Source organism: Trichomycterus rosablanca, chromosome 10 (genome assembly GCF_030014385.1).
Source record: "Trichomycterus rosablanca isolate fTriRos1 chromosome 10, fTriRos1.hap1, whole genome shotgun sequence".
Taxonomy (NCBI): domain Eukaryota; kingdom Metazoa; phylum Chordata; class Actinopteri; order Siluriformes; family Trichomycteridae; genus Trichomycterus; species Trichomycterus rosablanca.
In genome coordinates, this window is record NC_085997.1 from 27,224,688 (window position 1) to 27,243,812 (window position 19,125).

The 19,125-nt window shown below is 39.2% G+C and overlaps 1 protein-coding gene across 1 annotated transcript in view; it reads right to left on the bottom strand.

The window, feature by feature from the left end:
• gfra1b (gdnf family receptor alpha 1b) overlaps positions 1-19,125 on the bottom strand; it is a 52,440-nt gene that overhangs the window by 14,576 nt on the left and 18,739 nt on the right. The window contains exons 4-5 of the mRNA XM_063003745.1: positions 627-978; positions 344-453 (exon numbers count right to left, since the gene is read on the bottom strand). Of these exons, the coding sequence (XP_062859815.1) occupies positions 344-453; positions 627-978 (462 nt within the window). The remainder of the gene's footprint in view (positions 1-343; positions 454-626; positions 979-19,125) is intronic.

The window sequence follows — 19,125 nt, forward strand, 5'->3', positions numbered from 1 at the left end:
ATGGTTTGTATTTATAAATTTTGCTCAGATTTGTGTTTTAGCATATTAGCAAATAATAAGTGACTATGGCAATGTATTTTGCATCTGTAGACTTAATTTGTGTGTTAACCATGTATTAATAATGTATAAATTAATATTAAATAAAATCTAAATAGATTTTTCTGCGACCTGCTTTCCCTGGCTCTGTTTTGAACTGTTTGATACACTGCAGAAAACACCATTTGCTGTAGGCAGTGGATGAAAAGTGATTGAAGTTGAGTTTATGGTGTATGCTGGAGCTCGGACAGCTATAGTGAGGTAAACCTGCATGAGGTAAAATGATTTCTCTTCAATTTTGACTCACCTATAAGACCAGAGTAAGCCAGCAGGCAATCAGCATAGTTTTCTTTCAGACAGCCGGATATTGAACGGGCTTCTGGCTGGCAACTGGTAAAGAAGTCAGCTAAACGGGACCTAGAAAGCACACACAGAACGAGTAAAAATCTTGGACTGGCTCTCCTCACAGGCTATGAGCAACAAACCATCATTTCCCCTTAGAAACAGACTCACTATTCATTTGTTTATAATTGATCTACTGTCACTACCACCTGCGGCACACACACTCGTTGAGCTGACTCATGGCATACCTGCAGATGTAGCTGGTCTTGCAGGAGGCCTGGAGCGACAGGCAGTTGGGTTTGTCCCTGTCCTCATAGGAGCATACTGGCACGATGGTCTGGCGTCTGCGCTCCGAACATGCAGAGTGGTCCTCAGATGGACATGAGCAGAACAGCATGCCATAGCTATACTTGGCGGGGACCTTGTCGAAGAACTGGCGCAGGGCCTTGTGACACTTGCGTTTATTGCACACCTCGGTGGTGGAGACCCTGCTGGTGCACGGGCTGATATAGGCAGAGCGGTATTTTTTACACGTGTCATTCAGATTGCAGGCTTTGGCTGCATTCAGGCAGTTGTTGTCCTTGCTAAAGGCAGCTTCACCTACGCAAACAGAGAAACACCACAAGAGTTACCAAAGGAGTCATTAAGACTAGACATGTTCCATCTTACTGAACATTTATGCCATGAAAATGTCAAAGGCACAGCCTGTGAGTGCATATACCATATTATTAGGTCATATACATGCAGACCTCAGTAATACAAGAAACAGACGCAGCAGATGTCTTTCTTTAAAAGCATTAATTAGGGGCATTTGTAGCCTAGTGGTTAAGGTACAGGACTAGTAATCAGAAGGTTGCTGGTTCAAGCCCCACCACTGCCAGGTTGCTGCTGTTGGGCCCTTGAGCAAGGCCCTTAACCCTCAATTGCTTGGACAATATACTGTGACAGTACTGTAAATCGCTTTGGATAAAAGCGCCTGCTAAATGCTGAAAATGTAAATGTAATTACTGCTTTACTAATTTAGCAGACCCCTAAAAATAAAATATAAACAGTTAATTATACTGTTTAATGTGGAATTTAGATTTATTGTACATTATCATTTGTTAAGGGAGAAATTATTACATGTGCATGCTGTCTGAACCTGAGGTAAAGAATATATTCCAAAAAACGTTACTAAGTCCAGTCAAGATCATGATTAGGAATTTAATTATTACTGCATGAATGTTTATTGCATTATTTTGTCTATTACATCATTACTCATTTAGTTAGTAGTACAGTTATAAGCCAAGTTTGTAAATTCTTTTAAAATACCAGTTTGTTTTATAAATCACAACTAAATGTTATAGAAGAAGAAGATACACTTTATTTGTCTTGTATACATATACAGATGTACAGTACAATGAAATTCTTTCTTCGCATATCCCAGTTTGTTTGGAAGCTGGGGTCAGAGTGCAGGGTCAGCCATCGTACGGCGCCCCTGGAGCAGACAGGGTTAAGGGCCTTGCTTAAGGACCCAACAGTGGCTGCATAGCAGAGCCTGGATTTGAACCGCCAATCTTCCGGTTGATAGCCCAAAGCTCTACCCACTAGGCTACCACTGTCCCTACAGGATGTTTCAATAAAAAAAGAATGGCGCCCAGGTGGCGCAGCAGGATAATCCGCTAGCACACCAGCGCCGAGATTCTGAACTCCTAGGTTCGAAACTTGGCGTTGCCACCGGTCGGCTGGGCATAATTGGCAGTGACTGCAGCAGCCACGTTTCTGCTAGGGCGGGATGGGTGGGGTCTTCAAACGCGGGTCAGAGGAGGCATGAGCAGCAATATATCCACCTCGACGGCAATCAGGGATCCCCCAGCAGCGGAAGACAAACAGACTTCACTAAATTGGGAGAAAATGCATAAATAAAAAAAATAAAAGAAGAATAAATTCTTCCAGCATTCTGCCAAAATTAATAACACACAACCATTTGTACTGCTCGTCCCGAACTTATTGATTAATCATTCTGTTTCAAGGCTGAAAAGTGTATAAGTGTTTAATTACAAGTAATAAAGTAATAAAGTTTTTTTTTGTATTGTACTAATCTGTACTCATCTGATAATCAAAGCAAACAATGAAAACAAATGTCACTTTCTTTTTAGATGAATGACCCTCTTTTATTCATGTCGTTACATTTCAGTTGGGTTCTGCACTCTGACACAGATTTTCCTTTAGGTTATTTTTGAGCCATATTGTTTTTGTATTTGTGCATTCTTAATCCACTCTTCCAGGAGTATTACTCCCTCCACTGGCTATTTAGCTGGTAGAAGATTTTGATGTTAGCATGCTGGGTTTGCTCTTTCATATTTCTGTACATCTCTGCCATCATTTTGAAACAATCCAGGTATTTCACAAACTTCAACTGTGCAGCAGTGGAACAGTACATTTTGTTGTGTTGTTTCACTAATACATTTGTAAAGTGGACCAAAAAACAAGATATTTCAACCACCTCATTTTCAGTGCACATTCTTTGTGTCCTCTTTGCAGGCCGGTTAGAGGTCCTCAGGAGTGGAGGTCAGCCACATTAGAGGAAGCGGAATGCGATTGGGTAAATAAATACAACTACATTGTGAGAAAAATTGAGGGGAAATGCATTTTGAAAAGAATTATTTTATATTTTTTGATGAGGGGATAGTTTACATTAAAAAGTACCATTTTATAACTTTGGACTTGTGTGGCCTACTAAATGGTAGGGCAAATTTACAATCCACACATTTTAGCTGGTCGCACTAATTAATTAATTCCAAGGTTACACAAACTTCATCTTTCCTAAATCAGATCCAGCAGATGTTTTTATGTCATAAGCTATTGTTGTAAAACCGTGGAAATACTTGGAGTATCTCTGCTATTCTGCAGCCTTGTTTTTCTTTCATCTTGGTGTATAGAAAAAAGCTGGAAAGAGTTGCTGGCTATGCCAACCCACTCCAATATAACACGAGTCATGCACAAGTGTGTGTGTGTGTGTGTGTGTTGGCACAGTGCTGGTGCGGCAGGCTGGCTGGCTGTGTGCTCAGGCTGTAAAATAATAGACAGAATTAATGTAGATTTATAATAATAAGTGCACTTCACAGCTGGCTCCTTGAGTGACTTGAGAGTGCAGCGGAAGCAGAAAGTGCTGATGAGGGCACCTGATGCTCCTCTGAGTGATGCCTAATAGTCTCACTGCTTATCCCCAATTCTACCCAACTCAAATAAAAACACTGCAGCAAATCAAATCATTCAAGGACTCAACCTCCATAATAGATCTGATGCTTTTCTGCTGTCACTCTTCTCTTTTTTCTTCTCTATCATTCAAGCTGTCTTACATTAGCTATTGTCCTGCTAGCTCCATCATTGAGGGCTAGATGTTCTAAGCTTTTACGCCCAAAGGCACCGGCTATGCAACCTGTACGTGGCAGAATACACATTGTGCCTCTCTTTATCATGCATATGAAAGTGACAGAGAATTGCACAAAAAGTCAGAAGTCCACACAAAACTGTGGAGATAATGGACGTGCATCTTATTAGATATTCTGTTGTATGATGAATGCTTGGGCAGTTAGCAACAGTCAGTTTTGCATCTAATTTATTTTGCCTTTCAAAACCATGTTTAAACCAGACAGAGTCCTTTTGGTGGAAGTGAATGTCAAGTTTTGCTAAATTGAATTACTTTGTGACTGCAGAGAGTAATAGTTCTGAATATATTCGTGTCAGTGTATTGGGGTACCACTCCTCAGAGATATTCTTTAGAAATGGGAAAATGCAGTCCTTTCCACAAATATTGTCATTGGATTGAGGTTCTTTTTTGCAGCACTGTTTGTACAGAGGCACTAAACTGAAATGTGGTGTTTGTCAATAAAACTTTGTTTTGGTCTCATTGGAGCAGACAATAGATTCCTTGTCCGTTTTACCACCGCTGTATCCTATTCAGGTCACGATGGGTGCGATTCACTGGGCAAAAGGCAGAAAACACCCTGGACAGATCATCAGTCCATCATAGAGCAAACACACATGTTAACCCACTAGGGGGACTTTTAGTATCTCCAGTTAATCTGACTGCATGTCTTTGGACTGTGGGAATCAAACCCAGGACCTTCTTGCTGTGAGGCAACAGATGATGACGACTGATGATGATAATATTTTTTATCCACAATTCTTCGTACTGCTAATTAAAGATGGATTAAATGAATAGGCAACAAAAATGTTTTACTTATGTGTTCTAAAATTGTGAAAACCAGTATAAAATTTTTATTAGAACTATTTATGGAGACAATAAAGTTTTAACGTTACTTGTCTGTTACAAGGACTACTTAATTTATATTTAGCAAAACTGTAATAAATCTCTCAAAAGTTAGAAAATACAGTGATCAGCCATAACATTAAAACCACCTCCTTGGTTCTACACACATTGACCATTTTATCAGCTTTACTTACCATACAAGAGCATTTTGTAGTTCTACAATTACTGACTGTAGTCCATCTGTTTCTCTGCATGCTTTGTTATCCCCCTTTCATGCTGTTCTTAAATGGTCAGGACTGTTCCAGGGCCACTACAGAGCAGGTATTATTTTGTTGGTGGATCATTCTCAGCACTGCAGTGACACTGACATGGTGGTGGTGTGTTAGTGTGTGTTGTGCTGGTATGAGCGGATAAGACACAGACATGCTGATGGAGTTTTTAAACACCTCACTGTCACTGCTGGACTGAGAATAGTCCACCAACCAAAAACATTCAGCCAACAGCGCCCTGTGGGCAGCGTCCTGTGACCACTGATGAAGGTCTAGAAGATGACCAAATCAAACAGCAGCAATAAATGAGCAATCGTGTCTGACTTTACATCTGCAAGGAGGACCAACTAGGTAGGAGCGTCTAATAGAGTGGACAGTGAGTGGACACGGTATTTTAAAACTCCATCAGCGCTGCTGTGTCTGATCCACTCATACCAGCACAACACACACTAACACACCACCACCATGTCAGTGTCACTGCAGTGCTGAGAATGATCCAACAACCAAATAACACCTACTCTGTAGTAGTCCTGGGAGAGTCCTGACCATTGAAGAACAGGGTGAAAGCAGGCTAAAACAGTATGTAGAGAAACAGATGGACTACAGTCAGTAATTGCAGAACTACAAAGTGCTTCTATATGGTAAGAACAAGGAGGTGGTTTTAATGTTGTGGCTGATCGTTGTATATTTGTATTACAATGCCTTATATTTTTATTTATGAAGTTTTATTTATAAAATCTTTGGTCCAAAATGTTTTACAGCTCAGATTAATTATTTGTATCACTTGACAGCAGCTTTAAAATTCAGTTGGCCCTACCAGGCACCATTTGTATGATGAGCTACAGCTTTACTAAATTAAACACCAAAACCAAATGCAAAGTAAGCGTAGACTGCAATGGCAGATAGTGCAGATTCACTTTAATCATCAACTTTGTATGTCCAGTTCTAAGCCGTATCTTACTTTTCTCTACGTACGTTACTTATTAGTGTTTCACACACATATACATCTTTAAAAAAAAGCTATTGAGTCAATATGCTTTCCAAGTCTTCATCTATCAGTGAGAGTGCTGTTTCAGCACATTCAGGCTAGCTATGAGATTGATCCCTCATCTGGCCATCCTGTCATGCTTTAATGAAGAGGCTGTGCTAGTTAAACAGCACTGTAAGCTGAAATGGTCATTTAAATAAACAACTGCCTGGGGACATTAAACCCAACATCGTGGAATGAATCCTGCCAATGGCTGAGCTATAGAAAAAAATATCTGGAGCATTAAGAGCTATTGATTTATTGATGGAGATGCTTTAGGATGCTGAGTATCAGTTTACAAATGAACTTAGGCTGATTACCAGCTAACTTTTGGCTTAAAATCTGGACAGTTGAATAAGATCTGTTTCAATCTGTAAACCATGGCAACAGAATTACAATATTCTGATTTTCAAGCAAATCTGCACTAGGCCTGTATGCATGATGTAAATTAAAGTATAAATAACAGTTTGGACAAGACCTATTTATAGTTTGCCAGTGCTATCAATGCTGTTTATATTATGAGCGATGCTTAAATAAATGTCATGTTTCAGTTGGGTAAGGACAAAATATACAAACACCCATTTAAAATGCTGATATGGAGTTAATTAATGTATTTTATACAATTTATTTTATATACCTATTTGTAATTGATATGGCTGAAACACCTGAATAATTGTCAACATAGGGTTGTCCACATACTTTTGACCCAAAAGTGTAGATCTGGTACAAATTAATCACATCAATCTAACAGTGCTTATATAAGCCATAGGGTTTCAGAACTAAATGTTTAAACATTTGTTCCTGTGTTTACATTTGATTAGTATTTTGCTAGCACACCAGCGCTGGGATTCTGAACACCCCGGTTCAAATCTTGGCTCTGCTACCGGTCGGCAGCAGTGCCTGCAGCAGCAAAAAATAGGCAACAAGTCTGCTGGGTGAGAAGAGACCTGAATAAGTGGGTGGGAACTTCAAATGCTGTGCAAGGACCCTGGTAAGCGGACAGAGTCATCTGTGCAGAAGTGAATGAGCCCCATGTGTGCATCCACTGAGGCACAGGCGAGAAAGAAGAGTCGGAGGGGGCGTGGAGCAGGCAAATACAGAAACAAGGCAAATACATCCTTATTAAACGCAATCAGGATTCCCAGCAGCGGAGTTTTATCCTGACAGATCAAAACAGCAACTGTGTATATAAATGTAAATATATTAGTATATAGAAAGCAATCTCTGCTCTAAGCTACACACAGATTGAAACTTATTACTGGGCATTATTTTTGTATGCAAATATTGTTTGCAATTATAGTTCTATAATCAAAAGATTTACCATATCAAGAACCGGTTTGTCTGAAGCACACTGAAAATACTCCTATTTTGACTGCAGGTTTCTAGTTTCTTACATTGTTCTCGCATAGCGCTAATTTCACATAATTGTCAGGCCTTGAGCAGTTTTGGACACTGAAACTAGAGGAGCAGCACCCAATTTAGGCTGCAGCCTTATAATTTACCCTTTCTGAAAATTCCTTTGTAACATTGAGTCATACTGGTGGGGGTCAGAGGAGTGCCCACAGCTAGTGTATGTGGTTGTGAGTGAGAGTGTGTGGTTGTATTTATGAGGCATGTATAGAGTAATCCTGCTTCTAAGATGATTGCACAGCATGACAGCTTAATGCTATCTTACAGAAACAGCAGGTGAAAGTTTTTTTTCAGTATGTGTATTTTTCCTCATACATTCCGACTGCATGAATATAAAAATTGTCAGTTCATCCGTGTACAAACGTAAAGCAAGACCACATATCTGTTCAAAGTAAATAAATGGTTTTCATAACCACCCCCACCCCCCAAAATAGTTATGACAGATATACTTTTATGTTATTATGTTATGATCTATTACAGTTTCTAAGCATTAACTAGTTCTTAATCAGCAGATAAATTAAGCCAACACTGGACCATAAGCTGAGAAAAATTAAATATTAAAAGCTTTTTACAAATCTAAGTTGTATGCATACTGCATTAGATCTTTAAACTATAGTATGTTCATTTCTTAAATTTTGAACACACTATTCTGGATGGACCCACTTGCCATATACAGTAGCTCAGCAGTGAGGCATGGATTACAATATTATGCCCACTTGCCATTCCACTAATGGCCGGCAGGAGTAATGGAGATGACTGACAGTACTGGTTCCTTTAATAGGCAGTCTCTGCACCTCATTAAGCGTAATTTGCTTCACCTGGAGAAGTGTCTTTAAAATCTCAGCTTTGTTTGCATCTTTGCTGGCTTTTCCTTTCTACAATCTCTACAAACTTGGTGCTTGGATTGGCATTTATGTGACAAGTAGTTCTCATTCTGTAATTTCCTTCTCATCTCTCTCCACTTTGGGCAGCGGATTTTGATTTGGTTTTCCTTATGTACTACAATTCTGTGGTTTGTTACTAGTTTCTGTTATTTTGTTGCTTTTTAGCCACAGTATTTTTCTTTCTTGGTTAAGCACACAGCAAATTGGGTTTATTTTGTAAATCTCACAGGTGCGAGGCTCCATCTGGCACTTTCGTAGTGAGGCACACTCTGCCCTGTTACAATGTTTCTTATAAATTATATTCATTTTCAATAACCATTTCATCATGGTCACAACACAGTGGGCTCTGTGTCAATTGCAAATACATGATGCACGGCAGAAGTACTCTGGATAGGCCTGCCGAGGAAAACACACTAACACATTTACCTAATCACATTTACCTATTCACTTTTTAGATGTTTTGGGAGGTGGAATGTAGCCAGAGGAAGCCCATATGGACACAGATAGAATATGCAAACACATCACTGATCGGCTGAACACTTCTAGCTTTACCATCACCATTCACACACTTCGGCTCATCTTTAGGGATCCATAAATTGGTTATAATATTTTAATTTATGTTAACTAATTTCTAACATTTGTATTATAACTAATATCACAATGTTTTGAACTTATATCAATATTGTACTTTTTAATAAAACCAAAATGAAAATATTACCTTATATACTGTGCTTTGATTAATGTTCCCCATTGTTATAAATGAATATTTATTGTTCCTAAACATTTATTTGTTTTCAGAAAGCTAATTCATGATTTGGGTTGTGTTGAGACTTGTTATTTAATTTTTTTTTCCAAACTTTTTCTCCAAAAAAATTAGGTTTTTTCTACAGTATATGACGAAAGATAAGGAATTGCCAGGATCAAAGCTACTTTTTGATTATAAGATGTATAAACTCACTCACTTTCTTAACCGCTTATCCAATTAGGGTCGGGTGGGGAAGGGGTAGTGGAGCCTATCCCAGCTTTTCAATGGGCGCAAGGCACACAGGAACACCCTGGACGAGGTGCCAGTCCATCACACACATACAGTGTATCACAAAAGTGAGTACACCCCTCACATTTCTGCAAATATTTCATTATATCTTTTCATGGGACAACACTATAGACATGAAACTTGGATATAACTTAGAGTAGTCAGTGTACAGCTTGTATAGCAGTGTAGATTTACTGTCTTCTGAAAATAACTCAACACACAGCCATTAATGTCTAAATAGCTGGCAACATAAGTGAGTACACCCCACAGTGAACATGTCCAAATTGTGCCCATATGTGTCGTTGTCCCTCCCTGGTGTCATGTGTCAAGGTCCCAGGTGTAAATGGGGAGCAGGGCTGTTAAATTTGGTGTTTTGGGTACAATTCTCTCATACTGGCCACTGGATATTCAACATGGCACCTCATGGCAAAGAACTCTCTGAGGATGTGAGAAATAGAATTGTTGCTCTCCACAAAGATGGCCTGGGCTATAAGAAGATTGCTAACACCCTGAAACTGAGCTACAGCATGGTGGCCAAGGTCATACAGCGGTTTTCCAGGACAGGTTCCACTCGGAACAGGCTTAGCCAGGGTCGACCAAAGAAGTTGAGTCCACGTGTTCGGCGTCATATCCAGAGGTTGGCTTTAAAAAATAGACACATGAGTGCTGCCAGCATTGCTGCAGAGGTTGAAGACGTGGGAGGTCAGCCTGTCAGTACTCAGACCATACGCCGCACACTGCATCAACTCGGTCTGCATGGTCGTCATCCCAGAAGGAAGCTGACGCACAAGAAAGCCCGCAAACAGTTTGCTGAAGACAAGCAGTCCAAGAACATGGATTACTGGAATGCCCTGTGGTCTGACGAGACCAAGATAAACTTGTTTGGCTCAGATGGTGTCCAGCATGTGTGGCCGCGCCCTGGTGAGAAGTACCAAGACAACTGTATTTTGCCTACAGTCAAGCATGGTGGTGGTAGCATCATGGTCTTGGGCTGCATGAGTGTTGCTGGCACTGGGGAGCTGCAGTTCATTGAGGGAAACATGAATTCCAACATGTACTGTGACATTCTGAAACAGAGCATGATCCCCTGCCTTCGAAAACTGGGCCTCATGGCAGTTTTCCAACAGGATAACGACCCCAAACACAACCTCCAAGATGACAACTGCCTTGCTGAGGAAGCTGAAGGTAAAGGTGATGGACTAAACCCAATTGAGCACCTGTGGCGCATCCTCAAGTGGAAGGTGGAGGAGTTCAAGGTGTCTAACATCCACCAGCTCCGTGATGTCATCATGGAGGAGTGGAAGAGGATTCCAGTAGCAACCTGGGCAGCTCTGGTGAATTCCATGCCCAGGAGGGTTAAGGCAGTGCTGGATAATAATGGTGGTCACACAAAATATTGACACTTTGGGCACAATTTGGACATGTTCACTGTGGGGTGTACTCACTTATGTTGCCAGCCATTTAGACATTAATGGCTGTGTGTTGAGTTATTTTCAGAAGACAGTAAATCTACACTGCTATACAAGTTGTACACTGACTACTCTAAGTTATATCCAAGTTTCATGTCTATAGTGTTGTCCCATGAAAAGATATAATAAAATATTTGCAGAAATGTGAGGGGTGTACTCACTTTTGTGATACACTGTACACACACCCATCCTATAGGGCAATTCAGTGTCTCCAATTAACCTGACTGCATGTTTTTGGACTGTGGGAGGAAACCGGAGCTCCCGGAACAGACATGGGGAGAACATGCAAACTTCGCACAGAAAGGACCCGGACCGCCACGCCTGGAGATCGAACCCAGGATCTTTTTGCTGTGAGGCGACAGTGCTATCCACCTAGCCACCGTGCCGCCCATAAGGTGTATAAAGACTTTTTAAATTCTTACTATTTTCTTTTTCTATTTTAAAAAGTAATTGAAAGGCAAAAATATATAACACTTTCCAAATATTGACTCCATGTACATTGTGATTTTATTACTTTATTATCTAATTTCGTAGATCTTATTTCTTACTTTGTGTCACTGTGTATTTTTATTGTCACTTTTCAATGGCTGATTTCAATTAGATCCGTTGATGACACTCTCAACAGTGCTGACCAAAAGTCATTTCCTAGGAAAAACTGGCTAAATACGTCCGCTGTATACGTCCCTTCTATTTCAACCACACTCATTAGTACAAACTTAATGGAATCAAGTATGCAACCATGCAATCTATACTGAAACACTGGCAGTAAAGTGGGTCATACTAAAGAGTCCAGAGACTTTTATTTATGCACAGTCATAGATGTTCTCCCTGTGTATGTGTGGATTTACGCCGGGTGCTCCGGTTTCCTCTCACAGTCCAAAGACATGCAAGTGAGGTGAATTGGAGATACTAAATTGTCCATGACTGTGTTTGATATAACCTTGTGTGAACTGATTAACCTTGTGTAATGAGTAACTACCATTCCTGTCATAAATGTAACCAAAAAGTGTAAAACATGACATTAAAATCCTAATAAACAAACAAACAACACAGTCATACAATACAACATTTTTTTTTTTTACTTTTAGAGCATCCCTGAATAATAAATGCTGTTATATAAAGTGAAAATGTCATGGAGCAACACCAATCCAATTGTAAAGCGGTACTTAATGCATATAAGGTTAATCTGTTCTTGATTTTCTTGCTTTGATTTGAGTTCTAACCACCTTTGAAACATCATCAGCAAAATAACCATTTAAACCTAAGATCACATGCAATGCCAGGCATCATGAAGTAGTGTAAAGCACATCAAAAGAATGATGGAAAACAAAGACTCATGCTTGGCATGTATGAATATGGGTTTGGTGGATGCCAGGAAAATATTGCAGTTGGCTACCACTGAGTCAAAAGTAAAGGAGAAACTTTGAACTAGAGCTGTTGTATTGGGTTGTGCTGGTTCCCTTTGTGCCAGAAAAGGCAACTCATGATGCTATAGCGTTAATTTTGTTTTTAACAGCTTCATAGTTCAAGTAAGGGAAGATCCTTACTTATTTTAGCATGACAACAAGTGAGGTCTATAATGAAATGATGTGCAAAGCATGGTGTAAAATGAACTGACAGGCCTGCACAAACTGCTTTTGGGTGAATTTAAATTCTTACTGTGAGCCAGGTCTTTTTACCCAGCATCAATAAACAACCTAATTAATGATCCAGTGGCTTAATGGAATTGAATCCTAACGGTCGAGTTTTGGTCTCTAGTGGAGAGCTTTCCATGATTGTTGGTCTGCTAGGGTAGCAAATAAAATAGAAAGGGCTGATTTCATATAAATCCCAATGGTTTTGGAATGAGATTACCAGTAAGCACATAAAGCATAAATGTGATATTGGGTGTAAGGTGACACATCCAGTGGTCCATGGTACAGTGGTCTCCTGGGTAAGAAGAAAATGAATGTGTTTCTCCTGGTTGAGGCAGTAACATAAGTGGAAGGGAGCATGGAGCAAAGAGTGATTATGTATGCAATAAGGCTCTGTGTGGCAACCTGCCACTGGTTGATAAAAAACACGCCAGTGAATGCGTGGGTGTTTCTGTGAATTGGAAACAAGTAGATGGATGAGAGAATAAGGGAACAATGCAAAATCAGTTAAAAATGTTTCTTCTATAACTGTATAGAAGATCACTATTAGTTTGTCATCTGTGTATTAACTAAAGAATCTTTTTTGGTGTGTGGAGTCAACTCCAAAGGATTCTGGTTGACTCTTCATTCTTCATACTCTAATTTCTGAAATTTGAGAATTTTACTTCCACTCCTGCTATGTGTTATTTAAATTAAACCTTAATCATTTTATACTGAATTCAACATACTAATCAGTTTTCTTTAGATGTTGCTATATTTTCCACACGAAAAACACCTTATGCACATCACATTACGCTTGTCATAATGGTCTAAAGGTCTAAAAATCTGGTCTAACCCTGAAAAACTGTCTCTAAAAATGGATTTTAAAATGATGTTTCATTCTTTAATCTTTTTTTATGAACTAAAGATCAAAGTAACTACCAGCGAGTACACAACTTGCAATGCAATTACAGCAGCTCCACTTTGATAGATGCAATATTGATTATTATTACAATGTGTTGCCACGTCTGCACCATGCTAACTCCACTTTATTTACTGCATCAATTTAACTCAAGCTAATAACTGGTTATTAATCAGCATGTAGCGACATTGCTATAACTCAGGAGGAGTTATGATCTTGTGCATTGTAAACTCAAAGCCTGTAAAGTGCTCTAAAAATCTTTAACTGGAATCATTACAACTATTACACAGCAAGTTTTACATGACCAGAGGGATTTAAATCACCGTTCAATTTCATAACGGGTATTATATCATTGATGAACAAGTTGCAGTTTAGGACCATACTACAGATTGTGGATTAAATTATAAATTTGAATTTTTGTTTTTTGTTTTTTTGTTTTTTGTTTATGCATTTTCTCCCGTTTCTCCCGACTTTTAGCCCGTCCAATTACCCAGTTGCATTATACTCCACCGATGCCGATCCCACCCTAATTGAGGAAAACGAGACTGACACACGCCCCCTCCGACACGTGTGCATTAGCCGACTGCATCTTTTCACCTGCACGAGGTGAGTTCATACGTGGATCAGCTTTGTGTACGATGAGCCACACCCTGATCAACGCATTATTCCTCGACTTTTGTGCCAGTGCCATCAATCAGCCAGCAGAGGTCGTAATTGCATCAGTTATGAGGAGTCCCTATCCGGCATCCATCCTTTATGAACAACAGCCGATCGTTGTTCATGTAGGTGCCCAGCCCAGCCGGATTGCAAAGCTAAGTTTCGAACCAACGAGTTCTGGTGTGCTAGTGTGTTTTACTGCCAACAAATCTTGAAAATGCCCTAAGCAAGTAGACCTTTGTAATGTGTAGATCACAGTTGATGTTTTTTTAATATTAGCCTAAGCATTAATACTCAAATGTAATTATTTTACCTCTGGCTTTTTCTAAAGGGACTCCTGATATGTTATGTTTATTGTCTACCTCCAAATCACAACACTCAATATGGTTTTAGAATGGTCAGCTTTCTTATTCAATCTAGATCGCTTTGGTTAATTGATCTATCAGGAAAACTAAATCAAACACACAATTTCTTCTTAACAGAATATTTACTTTATTTTAACACTTACTAGCCATTTATATCTAAGTCTATTGCATTTGGCAGATGATTATATCAGAGGGACTTACAGAAGTACTGTGTATTCTCAGTAAACATGTCCTCACAGACGAAGGACATTATTCAGGACATTATTCAGTAAGACTTACACAGATTCTTTTTTAATCAGGTATTTTTATACAGTCCAGTGCTCTTTTTCCACACTGTGCTGACAGAGACAATATTAGCTCATGTCAGAAAGTTCACTGTAAAGGGTAATGTGTAAGTTCAGGGCCAAATTGTAGGATTAAAAAAGAAATAATCTGTCTTGATCAAGGCTAACATACTGCTTTTTTTCTCACCAGAAGAAAAATAGTGGGTTTGGTGCTATGGTGTGATGGGCTTAAAGTTACCCCATCTGCTGTCCTGCTAGAGAAATGATGACAATCTTAATAGTAATGTTGGACAGGAAGATCTATTGAGGAGCACTTTTAAAGTTACCTGTGCATTGTTTAAAAGGGTGCAATTATGTAATTTAATATTGCATATGTATCACCCAGTGCACATTTAGACCTCAAAAAGCTGATAGGGATGCCTTTATTTGTCATATATACATATACAGATGTACAGTACAATGAAATTATTTCTTTGCATATCCCAGCTTGTTTGGAAACTGGGGTCAGAGCGCAGGGTCAGCCATCGTACAGCGCCCCTGGAGCAGAGACGGTTAAGGGGCTTGCTCAAAGGCCCAACAGTGGCTGCATGGCAGAGCTGGGATTTAAACTCTCAACCTTTCAGTTGATAGCCCAAAGCTCAACCCACTAGGCTACCACTGTCTGATATAATAAATCACAAGAGATAATTTTTTTATTTTTATTTTATTTATTATTGGAAAAAATGTTATCCAATAATAAACCAATATCACTTCTGTGTGGAAAGTTTTTGCCCCCTTTAAGTTTATTAGCTGGTTGTGCCACCTTTAGCAGCATCAATTTTAGCTTAAAACCAAACACTTTCGATAACAAGTGATAATAATGATAGTTCCTCACATTTCTGTGGAGAAAGTTTGCTCCATCCCATTTGTTTTGCAAAATTGCTTCAATTTAGTCACATTTAGCATTAACATTCAACCATTAACAGCATCTTAATGGGAATTAAGTCATAACTTTGACTATGGTTGGATTTTTAGCTTTGAATTGTTCTCCTGTTGCATAACCTGGCCAGCATTTGATTTTGGTAGGCTGGTCACTTCTAAGATTTCCTACTGTACTAAGCTTTGTCGTTTAGCAGATAATGGCTCTCACAGTGATTCGGTAAAGTCCCTGTGCCTTGGAAATTGTTTTGTACCATTTGCAGACTGAAAAACAATATTCTTTTATTTTCTTGTATTTGCTTTAATTGCAGATTGGTTAAATGATGTTCAAGTTTCTGGAACATTTGAGTGTGAGTGACAAATACATAAAAACTGAAAGAAATGTGACAAATTGCTTTTCATTGCACAGTATTGTTAGCTATTATGTAGCGTAGCAGTAAGAAATGAGTTTTTAGCCAAGGAACAAAAGCAAAAAATCTTGAACAGTATATTTGATGAGTATTGGTGCCTTTATTTAAGTTCATTTAAGCCTCTGCCTATGATGTTACGTTTGTAAAGGTGTAGTCACGAGCTTTATTCTGTAAAGGCACACGTTAGCCCTCACCCCAGAAGACTGGTAGCTGTCATATGATTGATGAGATCTGAAATTGAATAGATAAAGTTGGGTACCTGAAACCATTAAAGTGTTGAAACTGCTCCCTTGTAATGCTTGTTTCAACTTTTTTCCCAGGTTCTAAAATTTTCTACCTTTCACCCACTCACACTCTGACTGGCTGACATTCATGAACAACATGGTGTCTATCAATGCTGTGATAGGAAACGAGACTGGAAATTGAATTGCACTTCAAAACAATAACTGCTGTCAGGGCCGTATTTCCATATTTTATAAAATCTTTTTTCTTATATAGCCAGACTGGTATAGCCTGGCTATGATTCATGACTGTACAAGAGAGTAAGATGAATACATTCCCCTCAAACAAACTGCCAATTCTACAGAAAATGAGAGTTATGATTTAAACCCTGCTAAATATTTAAGACAATGCAATAATTTATGCTGTACGTCACAAGCATAGCACAAGCACAAGCCTTAAAAGTAAGTATGGAGAAAATCAAATCCTGCTCTATTCATATTAAAATTCTGCTTTAAATTTGAGACGCATCAATAGCTTTTCAACTTAAAATGAAAAATGAAATCCTTTCAACTTCACACTCACCATTATTTAGGCTAACAAGCGCTCACTTTCATTCAGTATATACTGTATTTTTAATAATCCGCACATTGCTGCTATCATTATATTCTCAGGCCTTTTAGATCCATTCACTTTTCTGTGCCCGACTGACAGTTGCACACGGAATGCTCACGAAATTCAACTTTCAACACAAGAGAAAGAGAGAGAGTCAGCACTCAGCTATCAGCATCTTGCATGAGAAGACAAAAAGAGTTCTGAAAACTGTTCTCATGAGACTTGTTACCCTGTTCAGGCTCAGCTAGGGTATGTAAATTATTCAGGAGGTTAGTCTTTCTTAAAAGCTATACTTATGAGAACCTAAACATGCTGCTTTTCTCTTTAGAATGAAGAATAGAGGAAGAAAGCGAATTACTGACAAAACCTTGAAAAACCAACACACAAACAAAGATAAAAAACCCTAACTAAACAAAAAAACAACAAAAAAGCCAAAAACAATGATGTATGTTTTATTTATTTATTTATTTATTTATCTTTTTTAACTGGTTTGTCCTGGTCATGAATTCTGTGGGTCTGGTGCCACCTTGGACAGGATGCTAATCACACATACACCGATCAGCCATAACATTAAAACCCACCTCCTTGTTTCTACACTCACTGTCCATTTTATCAGCTTCACTTACCATATAGAAGCACTTTGTAGTTCTACAATTACTGACTGTAGTCCATTTGTTTATCTACATACTTTTTTAGCCTGCTTTCACCCTGTTCTTCAATGGTCAGGACCCCCACAGGACCACCACAGAGCAGGTATTATTTAGGTGGTGGATCATTCTCAGCACTGCAGTGACACTGACATGTTGGTGGTGTGTTACTGTGTGTTTTGGTATGAGTGGATCAGACACAGCAGCGCTGCTGGAGTTTTTAAATTCCGTGTCCACTCACTGTCCACACTATTAGACACTCCTCTACCTAGTTGGTCCACTTTGTAGCTGTAGTTAGAGACGATTGCTCATCTATTGCTGCTGTTTGAGTTGGTCATCTTCTAGACCTTCATCAGTGGTCACAAGACGCTGCCCATGAGGCGCTGTTGGCTGGGTATTTTTGGTTGGTGGACTATTTTCAGTTCAGCAGTGACAGTGAGATGTTTAAAAGCTCCATCAGCGCCGCTGTCTTTAATCCACTTATACCACCATGACACACACTGACACACCACCACCATGTCAGTGTCACTCCAGTGCTGAGAATTACACCCAAATAATACCTACTCTGTAGTGGTCCTGGGAGAGTCCTGACCATTGAAGAACAGCATGCAAGGGGGCTAACAAAGCATGCAGAGAAACAGATGAACTACGGTCAGTAATTGTAGAACTACAAAGTGCTTCTATATGGTAAGTGGAGCTGATAACATGGACAGTGAGTTGAGGTGGTTTTAATGTTATGGCTGATCAGGGTATATTACATAAGACCATTCATCTTTTGCATGTTCTTTTTGGGAAATAAACACAATGTGACATACTGTGTGGAAATCCATGAAGACATAAGGATAACATGCTTATGTTCTACCAAAGAATCAAACCTGGACTGTAGAAACTAAGTTGCTGTGCGGCACTTATTCTACCAGCTGCATCATGTGCTGCCCAATATACAATTTGTATTTTGTAAAAGCACTTCAGAGCACGCACATTACATTTGATAATGCTGATAATTGTCGTAATGAAAGCAAAGCTTGCAGAGATTATAGTCGTTGTATAGTTCAGAACCTTATAATAATTATCATATTATTTAATGAGCTACAGTAAGCTACAGTTCAAATAACAAGAAAAGTACATAGTGTACTCAGGTCCTCTTGTAATTTATAAAATTTACATTTGTTTAAAATGAGTATTTTAAGGGTTGCTCATTGATTGCTTCTCTTTAGCTGATAGCAGAAATGCTGGCTGGCTTACATCTGCAAAGCCTGACAGTAAAGATACATATGACTGTATTTGAATAAAATTGCACTGATTATTTATTCATCCAGGTACATTTTGGATTGGACAAAACTGTCTTTAGACTTATTTTTTTTGTTTGCATTTTTCCCAATTTTTCTCCCAATCTTGTTGTATCCAATTACCCGATTGCATTACACTTCCTATCTACCAATGCTGATCTCCACTCATGATTAAGGAGAGTGAGACTGACACATGCCCCCTGCATTATTCCTCAATGCTGTGCAGGCGCCATCAATCAGCCAGCAGAGGTTGTAATTGCATCAGTTATGAGGTCCGGGCTCCGGCTCCCACCCTGTATGAACAACAGCCAATCGTAGTTTGTGTAGGCGCCCAGCCTGCCATATGGCAGAGCTAAGATTCGAACTGACGAGTTCGAAATGTAAGCTCTGGTGTGTTAGTGTGTTTTACTGCTGCGCCACCTGAGCTGTCATCAGACTTTTAACTGTTATATTTAAAAGGT